This window comes from Lutra lutra, chromosome 10 (genome assembly GCF_902655055.1).
Source record: "Lutra lutra chromosome 10, mLutLut1.2, whole genome shotgun sequence".
NCBI lineage: Eukaryota > Metazoa > Chordata > Mammalia > Carnivora > Mustelidae > Lutra > Lutra lutra.
In genome coordinates, this window is record NC_062287.1 from 80,309,555 (window position 1) to 80,328,533 (window position 18,979).

General features: G+C 36.1%; 1 protein-coding gene across 2 annotated transcripts in view; it reads left to right on the plus strand.

Moving 5' to 3' along the window:
* BBOX1 (gamma-butyrobetaine hydroxylase 1) overlaps positions 1-18,279 on the plus strand; it is a 62,035-nt gene extending 43,756 nt beyond the window's left edge. For both annotated transcript variants that reach the window (XM_047747275.1, XM_047747273.1), the window contains exons 5-8: positions 4,522-4,627; positions 8,678-8,874; positions 15,872-16,038; positions 17,746-18,279. In XM_047747275.1, the coding sequence (XP_047603231.1) occupies positions 4,522-4,627; positions 8,678-8,874; positions 15,872-16,038; positions 17,746-17,906 (631 nt within the window). In that variant the 3' untranslated portion in view covers positions 17,907-18,279. The remainder of the gene's footprint in view (positions 1-4,521; positions 4,628-8,677; positions 8,875-15,871; positions 16,039-17,745) is intronic.
* The last annotated feature ends 700 nt before the right edge of the window (positions 18,280-18,979 follow it).

Sequence of the window (18,979 nt, forward strand, 5' to 3'; positions counted from 1 at the left end):
GCAGCAGGCAGAGGCAGAGAGAGAAGCAGACTCCCCACTGAGCAGAGAGCCTGATGTGGGGCTCTATCCCAGGACCCCGCAATTATGACCTTAGCTGAAGGCAGATGCTTAATCGACTGAGACACTCTACAGCCCCTCCATTTTACACTTAGATGAAATACAATACAAAACAAGACCAAAAAACAGAGCCAAATAGCTAGTTTCATCCTCAATCCCAGAGAATGGGGAAGACACCCTATCTCTCACTTCAGATTCCTCTCCCTAAAATACATCCTCCAGAAATTCACATATCTCCTTTTCTTCCAGGTCTTCTGGAACACTTCTCAAAGCATTATCTCTGCCATGATATTCTACTAGCCCCCAATCCTTACCTCCTTGTCTTGCTTTATTTTCTTTGTAGCACTTATTTCTGTTATTACATTTGGTAATTACTTGTTCATTTGTTTCTCTTGTTCCCTGCTATATCTCTAATGCTAAAACAATGCCTGACATAGAATAGGGGCTCAATATAATTTATTGAAAAAGGATTTGATGAATATGAATATAAATTAATAAATAGACATTATGACAGCAATAAAATGACATGCATTTATAGTGATATATTTTTCAAACCAGATTTGCCTTATTTTAAAACACAACTTTCTTCCAATTACCCATTTTCTCAATCTTCTCAGGGAAAAGTCTTACAAAATCTGAATACTGGTTTATTTTCCTGACACAGAGTTGCAAGTAATCCCTAGTTCATTTATTAATTTTTTTAAACTATAAAGGCAAGCTATTTCTTTTGGTACTGGAGGTAAAATTGACATAACATAAAATTAACAATTTTAAAGCATACACTTTTGTGTTATTTAGTACATTGACAATGTTGTGAAACCATTACCGCTATCTAGTTTTAATGCATTTTCATCAAAAATATTATTTTTTGAAAACTAATTATTCATCTTGGAATGGTAGAAAACTAATCCATTACATAATAAAATGGTAAATAAAGGGAAAGGATCAAGTTCTTATCTCAGTATCCCTATGTAGCTCTTACATGGGGTAACCAAATACTAGATGAAGGAAAGTAGATATTTTTAAAAGCACTGACAAGTGAAAAAGAAATTAAAAGAAATTATTAATTTGGCACTTTACTATTTGGGACTCCCAATGAATTAGTGGATCTAGCCACTGAGCATAAGTATGTACAATTATCACAAAAACAAAGACATCTTGACATTCTGTGTCTTCTAATAGAAGAGCACAATGCCATCTATAGTTTTGCCAAAGAGAGAAAATAGAGTTTGTCCAAGCCTCTGCATTTAGTTGCAAATTTTCTAGAAACACAGAAGACAGAGAAACATGTTGAGCCACACACTGATACGCAATCAGCAAAGTACAGACTGTGAGGAACTCTGGAGGTCAAACTCCCTAAGTTCTTCAAACAATAAATTGTAGGAAGAACAGGCTGGAAGGGAAACCTGTAGATGAAGACACTTAAAATACATAACAACTGTTGCTAATATTAAACAAAGTGTCTAAGGATGCAGATTCAAGGGTAAAAATATAAAGAAATGCAAAGAAATTATAAATACAGAAGTCATGGTATGGTTACTTGGGAGAAGAGAGAGATGAGATTATGGCTGGGACAAGACATATAACCTTAAAGTTATATTTTCTGATCTGAGTAATAGTTATAAGAGTATAATTGAAAATTCATTAAGTTCAAATAAAATAAAATAAATATGCATTGAGTTCCCTCTAAGATCAGGAACAAGATAAGAGTGCTTGTTTTCACCACTGCAATTCAACATTGTATTAGAAGCTCTGGCCAGAACAGTTGGGCAAGATATAGAAATAAAGGCATCCAAATGAAAAAGGAAGAGGTAAGTGTATCTCTATTCATAGATAACATGATCCTATATATAGAAAACCCTCCAGAATTCACACAAAAAAGCTAATATAGATAATAAATGAATTCAGCAAATTTGCAGGATATATGAGCAATACACAGAAATGAGTTGTGCTTATACATACTAGCAATGCATGATCTGAAAAGGAAATTTTTTTTAAAATTCCATTTATAATAGCATCCAGAAGAATAAAATACCTGGGAATAAATTTAACCAAGGAGATGAAAAACTTATAAAATGAGAACTATAAAACATTGTGAAGGAAATTAAAGAAGACCTAATAAATGGAAGGATATCCTGCATTCATGGATTGGAAGACAGAATATTGTTAAGATGTGATTACTACCTGAAGCAGTCCACAGATTCAATGCAGTGCTTACCAAAATTCCAGTGGTTTTCTTGTAGAAATAGAAAAGCAATGCTCAAATTCATATGAAATTGCAAAGGGTTCTTAAGAGCCAAAATAATAATAACAAACAAGAACAAAGTTGGAGGACTCATACTTCCTGATTTCAAAACTTATTACAATTCTATAGTAATCAAAATACTGTGGTACTGGGATAAAGATAAACATGCAGATTAATGGAATAGAACTCAGAGTTCAGAAGGAAGCCCATGCATCTATGGCTAACTGATATTTAACAAGGGTGTTGAAACCTTTCAATGAGGAAAGAACAGTCCCTTCAACAAACAGTGCTGGGACAACTCTATAGGCACATGCAAAAAGAATAAAGTTGGACCCCTTCCTCACATATTATTCAAAATTAGCTCAAATGGATCAAGGATCTATATATAAAACTGTAAGATTCTTTGGAGAAAACATAGGTGTAAATTTTCATGACCTTAGATTGGACAATGGATCCTTGGGTCTAACACCAAAAACACAAACAAACACAAAAATAGATGAATAGAACTTCATCAAAATTTAAACTTTTGACCATCAAATATCATTACTAAGAAAATGAAAGGACAACCCTACAAAAGGGGTAAAAATAGTTACAGATCATATGCCAGGATATCTATAGTGCTCATAGAAATTAAAAAGGGACAAACCACTCAATTTAAAATGAGCAAAGGACTTTAATTGACATATGTCCAAAGTAAATATACAGATGGCCAGCAAGCATATAAAAAGATACTTAACATCATTAACCACTGAGAAAATGCACATCAAAACTATGATATACCTTGGGGGTGCCTGTGTGGCTCAGTGAGTTGGGCCTCTGCCTTCAGCTCAGGTCATGATCTCAGGGTCCTGGGATCAAGCGCCGCATCAGGCTCTCTGCTTGGCAGGGAGCCTGCTTCCCCCTCTCTCTCTGCCTGCCTCTCCCTACTTGTGATCTCTGTCAAATAAATAAATAAAATCTTAAAAAAACAAGTTTTGGGGTACCTGGGTGGTTCAGTTCATTAAGCGACTGCCTTCAGCTCAGGTTGTGATCCTGGAGTCTCAGGATCAAGTCCCACATTGGGCTCCCTGCTTGGCAGGGAGTCTGCTTCTCCTGCTGACCTCTCTCCTCTCATGCTCTCTCTCTCTCTCTCTCTTTAAAAAAAAAAAAAGAAACTATGATATACCACCTCACACCCACCAGGATGGTTAAAACCAACAACAGCAGCAACAACAACAAACCAGAAAATAACAAACGTTGATGAGGATGTGAAAAAATTGGAAGCCTCAAAAATCCTGGTGGGAATGTAAAGTGGTCCAACTACTATGGAAAATGGTTTGGTACCTCCTCAAAAAGTTAAAGGTAGAATTAGGATATGATTCCATCATTGCACTCCTAGGCATTACCCAAAAGAATTGAAAACAGGTGCTCAAATAAGTACATGCATACCCATGGTTATGCCAACACTAATCACATCTCCCAAGGAGTAGAAATAGTGCAAATGTCCATCTGTTGATGAGTCAATAAACGAATTATGGAATATCCATACAATAGAATATTATTTGACCATAAAAAGGAATGAAGCAATGATACATGGTCCATCACAGAGGAATCTCAGAAATATTCTGTTAAGTAGAATAAGCCAGACACAGGAGGTTACACCTTGTATGATTCCATTTATATTAAATACCCCAAGTAGGTAAATCCTTAGAGCCAAAATGCATATTGGTGTTTGCCAGGGACTGGGAGGAGGGCAGGATGGGAAGAAAATGCTTCATGGGTAAGAGGTTCCGTGTGGAGTGATGGAAATATTTTGCACCTAGATAGGTAGAGGTGATGCTTACCAACATTGTGAAAGTCCTAAGGGCCACCGAACTGTCCACTAAATGGTTCATTTTGTGTTATGTGAATTTCACCTCAATAAATGATTTTAAATGCACTAAGCTATTAAAAAAAACCTAACCTACAATCCCACACATACCTCTTTATAAGCTCTGTGGGATAGACGAATGTGTAAATGTACTTTTCTCTGGAGAAGAGAGAAGAAAGGGGGAGGTACATACTCTCAAATGGTAACTTTGGATAAGGAAAAGCCAGGCTCTCTTCTTGGCTCACATCATTACAGTAATTATTTCATAAAATCAAAAGTTTCCATTTCCCCCATGTATCCAGTTCATTCTAACACATTTCCTCTGGATTACTGACAGACCGTTTAAACATATGCTTCTTGTATTTTACAGACATACTTGGCAAGTGCAAGACAAAATTGACGCAAACAATGTGGCTTACACAACTGGGAAGCTAAGCTTTCACACTGATTATCCAGCCCTCCATCATCCACCTGGGGTAAGGTGAGCCCCAACATATTTTCCACAAGACAGGCCAAGGACCAGTATCCTCCTGTATTTTGAGTCTAAGTGACTCTAGTTTTCACTAGCTAACTTGTCCTACATAGATCCTTCTTCAAGCATAATCCAAACATGAAATCTCTGTGCCTAAATCCTGAATAGCCTGAGATTTCCAAGGGATAGAAGATTTTTGTGTATTTAAAAAAAACAAAAAACAAAAAACCTTTCTTTGTTTCCTTTTGGAAATTTGGCACTTTTTGCTTTGCTTAGATGAATTTTATGATAGCAGTACATCTTCAGGTCCTTTTGCATATTTGCCATTCCCAAAAGAGTTAAAAGAGAAAATGAAACCAGGGAACACAATGTAGGGTTTTCCCATAAAGTCACACGACTACCATTCATATCAGTTAGCTATCACTGCATAAAAAACAATTTATAACTTAGTGGCTTGAAAGAATACCACTGGGGTGCCTGGGTGGGGTCTGCCTTTGGCTGGGGTCATGAACTTTGGGTCCTGGGATCAAGTTCTGCATTAGGTTCCTTGGTCAGCCGGAAGCCTGCTTCTCCCTCTGCCACTCCCCCTACTTCTGCTCTCTCTCTCTCTCTCAAAAAAATAAATAAAATCTTTTGAAAAAATTAGACTAGAAAACTAAAAATTCTAATTTAATATTTTAATTATCTGCTGTTTTAAGTGAGGTTAGGTTTTGTTTCTGGGTTAAAATTGAAAGCCTAAGGAAAAGTGATTACATGGCTTTGTAAATATTCTTGAAGTATAATATAATGCTTGACATTTTCATAGCATTTTATACTTTTTCAAAGTATGCTATATATATTACTTTGTCTGATCCCTCTTAACATTCCTGTAAGGCAGGTGATTGATCATGCCTTTTTATGTTAGATGACAAAATGACACACAGCAACGTTAAATGCTTTCTCTGAGTGACATCCGAATAATAGGACACTTAAAACGGAGCCCAGGCCTCCGTCTAGTTAGGTTTTTCACCATACCGTGCTGGCCTTGAGTTAGACTTTCTAATTACCATGATTTATATAATGCGATGAGCATAGACATCATCAGACATTACAAACTAAGGCTTAGCTCAGCACATTTCATGTAATAGGGACATCACAGATATGATATAAAAAAGGCAAAGAAATACCACAAAGTTGTGCCTATCTCCATCAGCAAAAGACACATTCAAAGATAAATGACCTGACAGAAGCTTTTTAAGTGACAGATGATTCCTAAAATGTCTAGATTGTTGTAAGAGAATAATTAGAATGTAGGTAGCTGTTTCTGCTATTGGTCAAGTTTCCATTTGGAATAGTTCAGGGGTCTTTGTAACAAAGCTTGAGCTTTTTTATAACAAACAGAATAATTCACTTTTCAATGCAGATGAAATGATCTAAATAATGAGTTACCTGTTGAGAGTTGAATTTCATCAATTTGGATCATGTGGGGCAGGGATGAGGTGACACATCTTTAAAGAAGCACAGATGTTCCTTTGCTCACTGTCTTTGGGCCAAAAGTCTCATGCTGCTTGGGATGCGTAGATGAAGTAACATCTAGAAAGGAAATAGTTTTGGTTCTTAATGAATGACATGAAATAGAATTTGATTTTATACACATCAGGTGAATATGTACTGTTTGAATTAGGTGATTGAAGTGTTGTTTGCCACCATCATCTTTTTTTCTTTCACAAGATTGCATTAAAATATAAATATATAAAAGAAGATTATTACTTGGCCTTGCCATATATGTAAAAGACATCAACTGACATTTTTTAAAGATTCTTATTTGAAATATTCTGTGACTTCATTATGGCAAAATCTAAGAGGATTTAAAGAACACTGGTTCTCTCAAAGACAGAGTTGGGCCATTGTTTTGCCTTCTTGGAGTTTGGCAGACCGGAGGTTGATGTTTCCATTTCATCCTCTTGTTAATCATGCTGCTTCACCTTTCACAGCCCTGGTGATGAGATGGTTTTCTACAGCAACTTGGTCAGCTTGTGCACATTTTTTTTTTTTTGAGCTTAAAAAATTGGCACCAGTTTAAGGTTGGAACCATTAATAATGTAGACCAATTCTCTCCTAACATCAGAAAATAAGGCGTAATCAACCTGAAACAGGAATTGGAGTTTACAAAGCACATATATATACACAACTCATGATACTAAACTATTAAGAGTCCCATAAAAGAATCCCCCCCCCCCTTTAAAAGGAAAAGAACTTGCTGTATGATGATTTTGAGGCAAATAGACAAAGGTTTGAATGACAGCTTCACCATGTGTAGCCGTGTTCTTACTAGGGGCCAACTTTTTCACTTCTGGGTCTAGGTTCTTCCACCATAAAATGGAGAGGAAAGTCTGACCTTCTAAGGACTGTTGTAAGGAAGTGATAAGTGTACAATCATAACTTGAGAACAAGTATGTGTGAGATTTAAAATATTGAGAAAATGTGAACAGTCTGAGGAAGAAGGCAGGATTTGTGTTCTAGATCTATTACCCAATATATAGTCACTAGCCATATATGATCATTTAAATTTTAAATTAAATTAATTATATTTAAATAAAATTTAAAATGCAGTTCTTTGGTCACATTGACCACATTTCAAGATACAATAGCCATGTGGAACTAGTGTCTACTGTACTGGGCAGTAGAGGAGGACATTTCTGTCACCGCAGAAAGTTGGAATGGACAGCACGGTTCTAGATGATTTATGGAAATAACCAAGTGGATATTTTTTCCACTCATATTCCCCCTAATCTGGATGTTTGGTGATGTTTTTCTCTTTCTTATTTTTGTTTAACTGAGAATAAAGTTTTCACAGCTAGATAGTATTCATTTCTCTAAGTAGAAAATCTGGGTCTAGACTTACTCAAGCTTATTCAACAAATTCAAGCTTATTCAAAATCACTCACTCATGCTAACTAAAGGAGTCACAGAAACCCCATCCAAAATATATATTTCTAAATTTTACTATTTGGGGGATACCTGGGTGCGTCAGTTGGTTAAGTGTCTGCCTTCAGTTTGGGTCATGATTCCAGAGTCTTACACTGGGCTCCTTGCTCAGTGAGGAGCCTCTTTTTCCATCTGCCTGCTGCTCCCGCACACTTGTGCTATGTCGCACACATACACTGTCTTTCGCTGACAAATAAAGAAATAAAAGCTTTTAAAAAATAGTAAAGAAAGAAAGAAACAGATTTTACATTTTTTTGCTTTTCAAAATGAAATAATGTTGAACATTTCCCCCTAAATCAGTAAAAATAACCATCCTTTTGGTTTCTTATTTCCAGAGCTTCTTAGGTTTATCCATCCTCATAGCCCCACCCAACCTCCATTCCCTTCTTATCCTTTTACCTCAACTATCTCATTTAACTCTCGAGTAGTTACTGTCTCACCTCCTTTAAAAAAATATGTCCTATGTAACACCACTGGACTAATATTCTTCAACTCAGTCTTGGCTACATTACAACTGTAATGTAAAACCCTTCAACAATTCCCCTCTGTGCAGAAGAGAAAATCCAATATTCTTCATCTGACATTCAAGACTCTATAATAAGTGCTTCAATAACCTTTTCAACTGGATCTATCCTTTTCAGTCATGAACCTCTATCGCGACCAAACTTTTTGATACATAGTGAGGTGTGCATTTTTGCACATCCATTATGACTGCACCTGATTTGCTCTCTCCATTCTGCTCTGCATATCCAAAATCTTACCCATCCTCCTTTGCTCAGTTTAAATCCCACCTCTGTAAAGTCAACATGAAGTGAGTAAATACTCCAACACGAAGTGTTCGCTCCCTACAGCTATTTTGATCTGTGCCTTTTGTTTACTAATGGACATTATCATGCCTGTGTTCATGTCTCACACTGAAATAGTGTCTAAAGCAACCTTCTCTCTCCAATCCCTTTCCCTGCTGACACAAAAGAGATTTAAGAGGTTTGTTGACTTTAGTGCATTCATAACTTTCTGAATCTTTAACAATGTCAAAAAATGTAAATGTTTACCATTTTAAAACATATTTCTCTCTTTCTTTTTACAGGTTCAATTTCTGCACTGCATAAAGCAAACAGTCACTGGGGGTGATTCAGAAATCGTAGATGGGTTTAACGTATGCCGAAAGCTCAGGGAAAAAAATCCTCGAGCATTCCAGATTTTGTCCTCCACTTTTGTGGACTTTACAGACATTGGAGTGGATTACTGTGATTTCTCTGTGCAATCCAAACACAAAATTATAGAGTAAGTACCATTTATACATTTCTCAAGCAATTAAATAGCTGACTGCAAAAGCTTTATTTCCCTAAACCTAAAGCTTAAACAGAAGAAAGCTTCAATTAACTACAGAACTTACTTTTTATTAGCAGTTTAATCCAATTTTAGAGGGAAAAAGAAATATTTTCACCATAAAAAAAATCATTATCAAATTCCATGAACTCTCTCTACTCTCTCTTCTTACTTAGTATAAGAGAAATAATTAAGATGTAAGATACACTTGATTTTTTTTTAACATACAAATTCTACAGAATTATAATCAGTATGATTGTAGTAGTCAGAATCCTTTTAGCAGGAAGGGGAAAAGATTCTAACTCAAATCAGGTAAATCTGACAGACAAACAATGTCATCTGATATTGATCTCTTTTTTCTACATCTCTTAGCTTTGTCATCCTCTGTGTTGGCTTCCTTTTCTAAGATGTCAATAGAAGCTCTGCATTTGCAGTGTCCTCAGAGCTAGGAGTCACATGCACAGAAAACCCTTATTTCCCAATAGTTATAACAAAACTAGATGACTCACTGTCAGATTTGTATTTGAATCCATCCTTGAAGCAATCACCATGGCCAGGAAGTCAGCGAATTCCGATTGGCCAATCCTGGATTACATGTTCATCTCTGGAACAAACTCAGTCTCATTTGAACCACATGGACTGAGAATGAAACAGGAATGTCTGCCTAAATTGAAGCCAACAAAAATCATATTTCCCTGCATAGAACATTTTATTATTGTTTCATTCAACATTATTTTATCATACGTTTTTGAAGTACCTACGAAGGCCACAAATTTATCCTTCTATTTGAGAATTGTCTTACCTTGTCTTTCTTGGACATATTTAATCAGACCTCAGTTCATGAATTTTGGGGTGTTTCTAATTTTTATTTATCTTATTTATTTATTTATTTTACTTAGTTAACATACAGCATAATACTGGTTTCTAGAGTAGAATTCAGTAATTCATCACTTATATACAATACCCAGTGCTAATCCGAAAAACTGCCCTCCTTAATACACATCACCCATCTAGCCCATCCCCCACTGACCTACCTCCATCACCCTCGGTTTATTCTCTATCTTTAAGAGTATTTTATGGTTTATTTCCCTCTTTTCCTGATCCCCAGCCCTTCCCATATGTTCATCTTTTTTCTTTCTTAAATTCCACATATGAGTGAGATCATATGGTATTTGCCTTTCTCAGACTTATTTCACTCAGCCTAATACACTCTAGCTCTATCAATGTTGTCGCAAATGGCAAGATTTCATTATTTTTGATGGTTGAGAAATACTCCATTGTGTATATAGACCACACCTTCTTTATCCATTCATTAGTCAATGGACATTTGGGCTCTCTTTAAAGTTCGGCTATTGTTGATAATAATGCATTTACCCCCTTTAAATTTGTATTTTTGTATCCTATGGGTAAAAACCTATTAGTGTAAGTGCTGGATCATAGGGGGGTTTCTAATTTTAAAGTTGAGTTTGTATTCTTCTTTTAGTAGAAACAGCCAACAGCCAAATGATATGAAAATTAATTCATTTAACAAATTATGAAATCCCCAATATGCAAACTCATCTTTCTTATATATTATATGGCCTTCATTCATTCATTCAACAAGTTTTTATTGAAAGCAGCCACTCGTCTTGGTGGTTGGGATACATCCATGGACAAAACTAGGATTCTTGCCTTCATGAAGCTTAAAGTTTAGTGAGGGAGGAGGAAATCAGAGATTTTAAAACAAATGAGTAGATTACACTGACTGTTAATTTTGTTTAAGTATTTAAGTATTTTAAGCATTTAAAATACTTAAAATTAAGTATTTAAGAAAAAAATAAAATAAAGTAATTATTATATATAATAAAATATAATAAAAATTTTAAAAAGAAAAAAATACTTAAAATTAAGTATTTAAGAAAAAAGGAGAAATAGGGCAGAATAAGGGGAATCTGTAGAACCACAGACTTAAGGGGAGATGGAACTTGTGGTGAGGAAAACCTTTCCTGAGTAGGTGATATTTGAGCAAAAACTTAAAAGAGTAAAGGAGTTTGTCCAGAAGAGGAGCATTTTCCAGAAGCAGCTAGAGCAAATGTCCTAAGAAGGCTCTAAGAACACATCTGGTATGTTCAAAGGACAGCAAGGAGTCTGGTGTGGAGCAGAGTTTTAAGAGAGGAGGTCAGAGGGGAGTAGGATCATGCAACCCTTATTATGCATTGTTTAAAAACACATTGCCTTTTACTCTTAGGGAAATGGGGAGGTGCTGTGAGATTTTGAGCAGAAGAGAAACATTTGTATTTACATAAATTTATTTACATTTTAAGTGGGTCACCCTGGCTGTTGTGCTGAATATAGTGAAGAAGGGCAAGGGCAGGAACAGGAAGACCAGCCCGGAAGCCACTGCAGGATGACAGGCTGGAGGTGAGGGTAACCAGAATATGAGTAGTCCACGTGGTGGTAGGGGCAGTGTGGAGAAGTGTTTAAGGATGTGTTTTGCAGGTTGAAATGGCGTATTTTCCTGACAGATGGGATGAAGGGTGTGAAAGAGAGACAGGCATCAGAAATAAATTCTAGTTCAGAATAATGTTCTCTTGAGAGGCCAGTCACCAAGGTGGAAAAGAAAAGAAATAACTCTTGGATTTCTAGTTTTAACTGTTCAAAAATTACTTAAAAATTCACAACAGATTGCATAATTTTGTTGTGGCAGAATATAATTGCAGATTCTGCAAGGCTGGCAAATGGAGGCAAAGCAAATAAACCCTTAGTTACTGAGTGAGATTAATTGAATGCTCCTCATCTGAATCATAATATGTGTTTGTTATTTTTTGTAGTAGAATTCCAGAATTTGGCCATTGTCAAGTGTTCAGGTCTTGGGGATATCCCCAGAGATTATCAAGGGGTTAATGTTAATCCACTCAAAAATGTATTTTTAACAACGGGGGTGAAATGAATAGGGTTTTCAATTAATTGAGGGATTTGGGTCGCCTGTGTGTTTGGGTTAATATTCCTCATGGTTAAATTTTTAACTCCTTTGAGATGTTTATGTTCTATCTATCACAAAAAGATCTGCTGGCAGAGTTAGGGTACAATGAAGTAAAATGAAAAACAAACAGATAAAGAAACTAGGAAAAAAATAATAATGGTGAGATTAAGCTACAGCAGTGCATCCTCATGGTTACAAGTTCAATCCTATGAATACCGTTCCTACTCCTTGCCTCATTAGCAGTTCAGTCATGGTCTAATAACTCAGGCTTGCTAAGCTACTGTCTCTTTGCCAGTACAAAGGGAGTAATATTAGTGCCTACCACATACAACCAAAGTGGGAGTTATAGAGACAATAGATAGGCTCCCCTACCACAGTGTCTGGCTTTGAAAGAGCAGAATAAATTGCTAATTCTATAAACTCCAACACAACTACTAGTGATAGACTTCAGTTTCAGCTCTGAGCTTCGACAGACCAAAGCAAGGAGGAATATAATCAATTTGCAAGATTCAAAACACTTCTAAAGTGTGAAATAAATTTCTCCTGCAGATCCCAGTAAAATGCGATGTGGTAGGCAACACCACAGTGATACATATATCTCCACAACAAATTCAAGTGGTTCCATCAAATATCACCTCTCTCAATGAGACAGACTAGTGTAACTAACAAGGAGTATTCTTGGCACCAACTCTGATTTCAGGAAAGGATACTGCAGTCCTTTTACTGGGTTTTTTTGTTGGCATCACTGATGACATTTTGCTTTTGCTGATTTGCAGTCAGTAGGATGCTCGTTTAGGTTTAAACATTTGCCCCTTATGCATTGCTATAATGTAACCAGTTACTCCTTGTCTTCAGAGACATTTTACCCTTCCTTAGCATGTAACCCTGCATTGGGACCTCCCCTTCATTCTCTGGCTGCACACAGAATGCTTACAGAGACTCAATTTTGCATTTTAGGTTGATCTTTGAGATGTCAACCAATCTTCTCCTCTAACACTGTTCATCCTTAGAATGTCTTCCCTAGAAAAAACTTCCCTAGTAGAAAAACTAAATTTTTCTACTTCTCCTGATATCATTTCTGAAAATGCTAAATTATGAATTTGTATCTTATTTTTTTTCTCAAATAGTAAATACCAAGAAAAGGAGACAGAGAATGTCTCTCTCTTGATATCTCTCTCTCTCTCTCACTGTGAGAAAAAGAAAGAGAAAATATTGATTATTATTATCTATATATCTGAACTCTTTAGAAATGAAAGTGTAATACAATGGTCCATGGGGCACACAGTTCTGATTTTCCTTAAACTGATGAGTCCCAAAATTCCTTTCATCATATTCCTTTCATATGTGAGGATATACACATGGACTCTAAAAGAGAGAGTTCATTACTAGCATAACCATTTCCGTCAAGGAATTAGAGTGTTAATGAAAAAAGAAACAGATCGCCAGCATGGCTTGTGTAGATCTCCAAGAAGTTTCAAAGTCATTTCAACCTTGTCAGTGACACAGAGGATGGCACAAAGGGTGTGATCATTAGATGTATGGAAAATAGCATAGGGAAAGAGGAGGGAAAGTGAACCAAGAGCAGTAAGGCTAGAATCTTAAGATTAGAAGACAAAATCGCCTCAGACTGAAAGGTTCTGAAACCCGCAGTGTAAATGCTAACAGAGCAAATGAAATGTCAGACACTGGCCCTTGTGCCACTCAAACCAAAGGCCCACAATATCTTCTGCTGACTGACCTTTTCCTTGACTCTGTTCATCAAGCTGCAACCTGCAGGTCACAGAGCATTCTTTATCTATGTGGAGGGGATGGGGGAAGGAGGGAGAGCACTCCTTGCCTACTCAGACATATTTGCTTTTTAATCAATATATATAAATTCTGATTTTAAGAATCCAAGAGCCCTATTGAAAACCTTTTCCTTTCTTTCCCCAGTGTGGGTTCAATAGGTAGTTTTCCATCACTATCAAAAAGCAAAGAGTTAGAGCTAATGACCAGTTCTTAGAGTTCACCATTACAATTGCCTTTGGCTCTGAGGATTGAATATTAATCTGAGTGACAAAGCACAGGGACCCAGAGAGCCACAGTTTATATAGCACAGGCAATCACATTTTCCTTCTATACCTTGACTTGTTGATAATGGTTTACTCTGTGTCATTGGTCAGCTAAGTGTGATCTAGACCCCAAATCAGTGTCACCAAGCCCTTGGGTACATGTGACTGTCTCTTTGGTTTGACCCATCCGGTCTGGTCCCCTACAGCTGTAGGGTCATAGTACCACCTCCTGGGCTGGCCCAGGAACAACTCTAGACACTTTGCCACCATCTTTGCCCACCTTCAGTTTTTATCCATCCTTTCTTTTGGAGTTAGTAGATGTTTAGGACTGGCTCAAAGTTTACCTTCCCAATAAGCTTAAAAATATATCTTCTTTTTGCTTTGTGTGTAGACAGTGCTCATGCTGTGCTAATGATAATAAGCATAGATTAAATTAAAACATAATGGTATGTTTTTACATCAAAAATAATATTACCTTACATTGTCATGATCATGATGCATATTCTAAGGAAGGATAGAGAGATCACAATATACTATCTCAAAAGTACTAAAAAGACCTTGGTATTCTCCCAAGGAACTAAAAAAAGTTTAGAGAGTCACATATGCAATGAATATTTACTGCTTATTACATGCAGGCTCTATGTTGTTCTGAGAATACAATATTAAATGAGATAGAGTATTGGTCTTCTAAAAGCCTATATACTAAGATACAGAGTATAGATAGAGAGATACGAAGAACATATCTTTGGCAGATTCTTCTTTTGTCTGTGTCTTGGTTTCCCTACCTGTAAACTAGGGATTGAATTAGAACAGTGAATTTCAAACTTTACAAAATAGATTTTTCTTCCCAATCATGCTTCAAAAAAAATTATACCTAAAACCCTAATAAAGTGTTGACCCATGAACTTGTAACATTAAAAATACTTCGATACATAAAAGCTACTATTTTAAAGAGTGAAGAATGAATTCATTTCCTGAAATACAAAAAAAAAAAAAATTTAACTGGAATCTTTCAGCAACAGTTATTTTAAATTAATTTGAATCACTCTAGCACTTACATAGTAAGTCTTCAAAAAATACCTGTTAAATGGATGGAAAACATGAAAAGATACTCAACATCATTAATCATCAGGGAAATGCCACCACAATGAGCTATCACCTCATTGAGCAACACCACAGTTGAGCTATCACCACAATGAGCAACACCACAATGAGCTGTCACCTCACATCTGTCAGAATGGCTAAAATCAAACACACAAGAAACAATAAGTGTTGATGAGGATGTACAGAAAAGGCATCCTTGTGCACTGCTGGTGAGAAAGCAAACTGGTACAGTCACTGTGGAAAACACTACGGAGGTTCCTCAAAAAGTTAAAAATAGAATTACTCCACAATGTAGAATTTAAGAAACAAGACAAAGAAAAAAAAAAAGAGAGAGAGAGAGACAAACGAAGAAACAAACTTTTAGCTACAGAGAACAAACTGATGGTTGCCAGAGGGGAAGGGGGTGGAGAAAGGGGGAAAGGGTAAAGGGGATTAAAAGCTCACTTTTCTTTTTTTTTTTAAATTTTAATTTTTTAATTTTTTAATTTCTTCTCAGTGTACCAGAATTCATTGTTTATGCACCATACCCAGTAAAAGCACACTTTCCTTGATGAGCACTGGATGATGGATAGAACTGCCATATCCCTATATTATACACGTGAAGCTTAATATAACACTGTATGTTAACTATACTGAATTGGAAACCTTTTAAAAACTGCTAAATGAATAAAGAACAAATGAATAGATCATACCGCAGATAGTCTTACTACCTTTTGTACATGTTTTTGGATTCTTTAATACTGTATTTCAGACACATCTTCCAAGACAAATCGACCCTCGGAAATGTAAATAAATACCTTATGGCTTTTTAACTTTTTTTCTCTTTAAAAAACAGATTAGATGATAAAGGCCAAGTGGTTCGCATCAACTTCAATAATGCAACCAGAGACACGGTATTTGATGCACCCGTTGAAAGAGTTCAGCCTTTCTATGCTGCTCTGAAGGAGTTTGTTGACCTCATGAACTGTAAAGAATCCAAGTTTACTTTCAAGATGAATCCAGGTCAGTGGAAACACATTTTCTTAAACAACTGGATGTTCTTCAAGCTTAACCATGTAGAGCAAGATCTCGAGCAGTTTCTCTCAAATACGGCATGTGAAACACAGAATTTTGTGAGCAGCCCCAGCCCCTGCTCTGTTGCCTCTCCAGACATAAAAATATTCGTTCTTAGCAAACTCCTAGGTAAACTTTAAGCACACCGAAATTTAATAACCTCCAACCTAAAGAAGAAATATGTGAAAGACAAGCTACAAGCCAAATGAAATCTCATGTCTGCGGTCAAGGCTGATGACTTATACTTTCTGTCCTGATAACCAGACAATATGAACTGCAGATTCTACTTAATTCTTCTATCCCAGTAAAAAAGTAAAATTATCCCCATGATTCTCACTCATGAAGTACATGAGTCATGTTTACTCATTTAGCTTATCTGATCTGGAAGAGACAGTGCTACCTGAAATAAAGTGGTATTTGAAGTAGTCCAGCTACTTGAAATAAAGGAACAGAAAGCATTGTGTTTGTTCTGGACCATCTCTATGCAGTGAAGTGACCTCAAACTTGAGGCTTTCCCTATCTATAATAAAAAGCAGAATTTCTCTCTACTACTGATGTAGCCAAGTGAAAGATATTCTTAAGTTCTGATTATTTTTTGAATTGATCTTTGGCATGATAAAGTGATACTAGAAATCTTTATAAATCCACTGATATGCAGTCACCACAGGCTGATTTTAAGAGCAGTAACATTTAAAATTGAAATACCAGGAAAGAAAAATAACAAAAAATAGAAGTTGGAATCTAAACTCCACTATGTAACGGTAGTGTAGCTTCAGGCAAATCTCTCAGCTTCCTGGAGCCTCTGTTTTTTCACAGGAAAAGATGAGCTAACACCCTTTTCAGGACTTTTATGAGGCTTAGAAATAATGTACACAAAATACTAGGAACATAGAAGACAAACCAAGTCACTATCCTTATAATTATCTGAAGCTACTTAATTGGAAATAAATATTTCTAAGTAAGAGCAAAATAACAACCAGGAAGAACAATTCAAAGTTTTACACAAAGATAATATTTTAAGTAGAAATTATAAAAATGTATACAGAATGCTTATACTTTAAAAGTCAAAAGTCTAAAGCAGTTTGCATCCAATGGTCTGATTTCTGTGAAAAAATAAATGTACGGTTTTCAGCCAGAGAAAAATACCATATGATTTCACTCATCTGTGGAATTTAAGAAACAAAACAGATAAATATAGAGGGGAGAAAGAGAGGGGGGGAAGCAAACCATAAAACAGACTCTTAAGTATAGAGAACAAACTGGGGGCTGATGGAAGGAGGTGGGTGGGGGGTGGGCTAGATGGGTGATGGTTATTAAGGGGGCAATTGTTGTGGTGAGCACTATGTAAGTGATGAATCACTAGATTCCACTCCTGCAACTAATATTACACTATATGTTAATGAACTAGAATTTAGATTAAAAACTTGAAACAAACCAAAAAATGAGACAAAGAAACACAGTTTCTTTTTTTTTTTTTTATAATTTTTAAAATTTTTTATAAACATATAATGTATTATTAGCCCCAGGAGTACAGGTCTGTACACACTGTTTCTTGATGTGAACAAAGTAGCAATGCTATCTTACATTTTACATTTTCTAGCTCCGCAAATCATTTAAACTCATGATTATTTACATTGAAAAAAATCTTTTGTCTAGGTGATGTGATTACTTTTGATAACTGGCGTTTACTTCATGGCCGACGTAGCTACGAAGCGGGAACTGAGATATCCCGCCATCTAGAAGGAGCTTACGCCGACTGGGATGTGGTCATGTCAAGGCTTCGTATCTTAAGGCAGAGTATCCAGAATAGAAACTGAATCTCCTGTCTGTAATTTCAGTAAGATTCCAACTATAAGGCAAGGTTGTCTTCACAGACCATGATCCATGTCATTTCTACATTAATTTCTTTCAAATTGAACATACCACCTTTCTTGGACGGGTTTTCTTTTCTTTGTAATCATATATAATGCCAACTTTTTAGATGTTTTAGCAGTGTTCTTTCTATATACAAAGCATTTCTTCTGCTCTATTGCATGTATGATCTAATTTCTTTTGCCTATATATGAGTCTCCAGAATGCCTACAAATAGTTGTATCAAATAAAACTTTTTCAAATAAACCCTTTTTTAAAAAAGATTTTGTTTCAAATAAAGCTTGTGTTTCAAATAAAACTTGTCTCAAATAACACATGTTTCTGCTCTGCTGTCTGTAGAGTCTCAGTTTTCATGACTGCATGTGACTGTCCTTGGCATGATTGGGAAAAGGCTTTGTATTTTCAAAGACCTGTTTTATTCACTTTTATTATAGATATTTATTATCCAAATTTTCAGAACTCAACAACATGTGATCTCAACATTTACTTTAACAGCTAAATTATGACACCAAACCCAAACATGTCAAATTAAGAGAAAACCTAGTCTCCCTAAATTTCTCTTGCTCTAAGTAAACACTCCTAAGGATTGCCAGAATAGCTTATACCTGTCTGTGAATCAGTTCTCATTGCTTGCCTTCAACTAGAAACTAAAAACCTTTCCTTCAACTAAAAGCACACAAGCAAAGTGCATGTAACCCTCCATACACAGACACAATAACTACTAACCTTGGGACAGCTTCACCTGCTGATCTTGCCTTCCTCTATGGCCAATGGTGGAACACAGATGTCACTGTCAGCCATGGAAGTCCCGCTCCTGTTGTGCCCACTCCCCTTGCTACCCCTGCTGGAAGCAAATTACCATTTGCTGAAATCCTGGTAATACATAGATTTTTAGTCAATACTTGTGGGGACCTAACAAGTTCTCTTATTTTTAAAGTGTTAATGACTGTCACCACTGAAGAGCTCTACCTGTTGCCATAAGACCAATTGAAAACTCTACTTCTATTCATGTGTTACT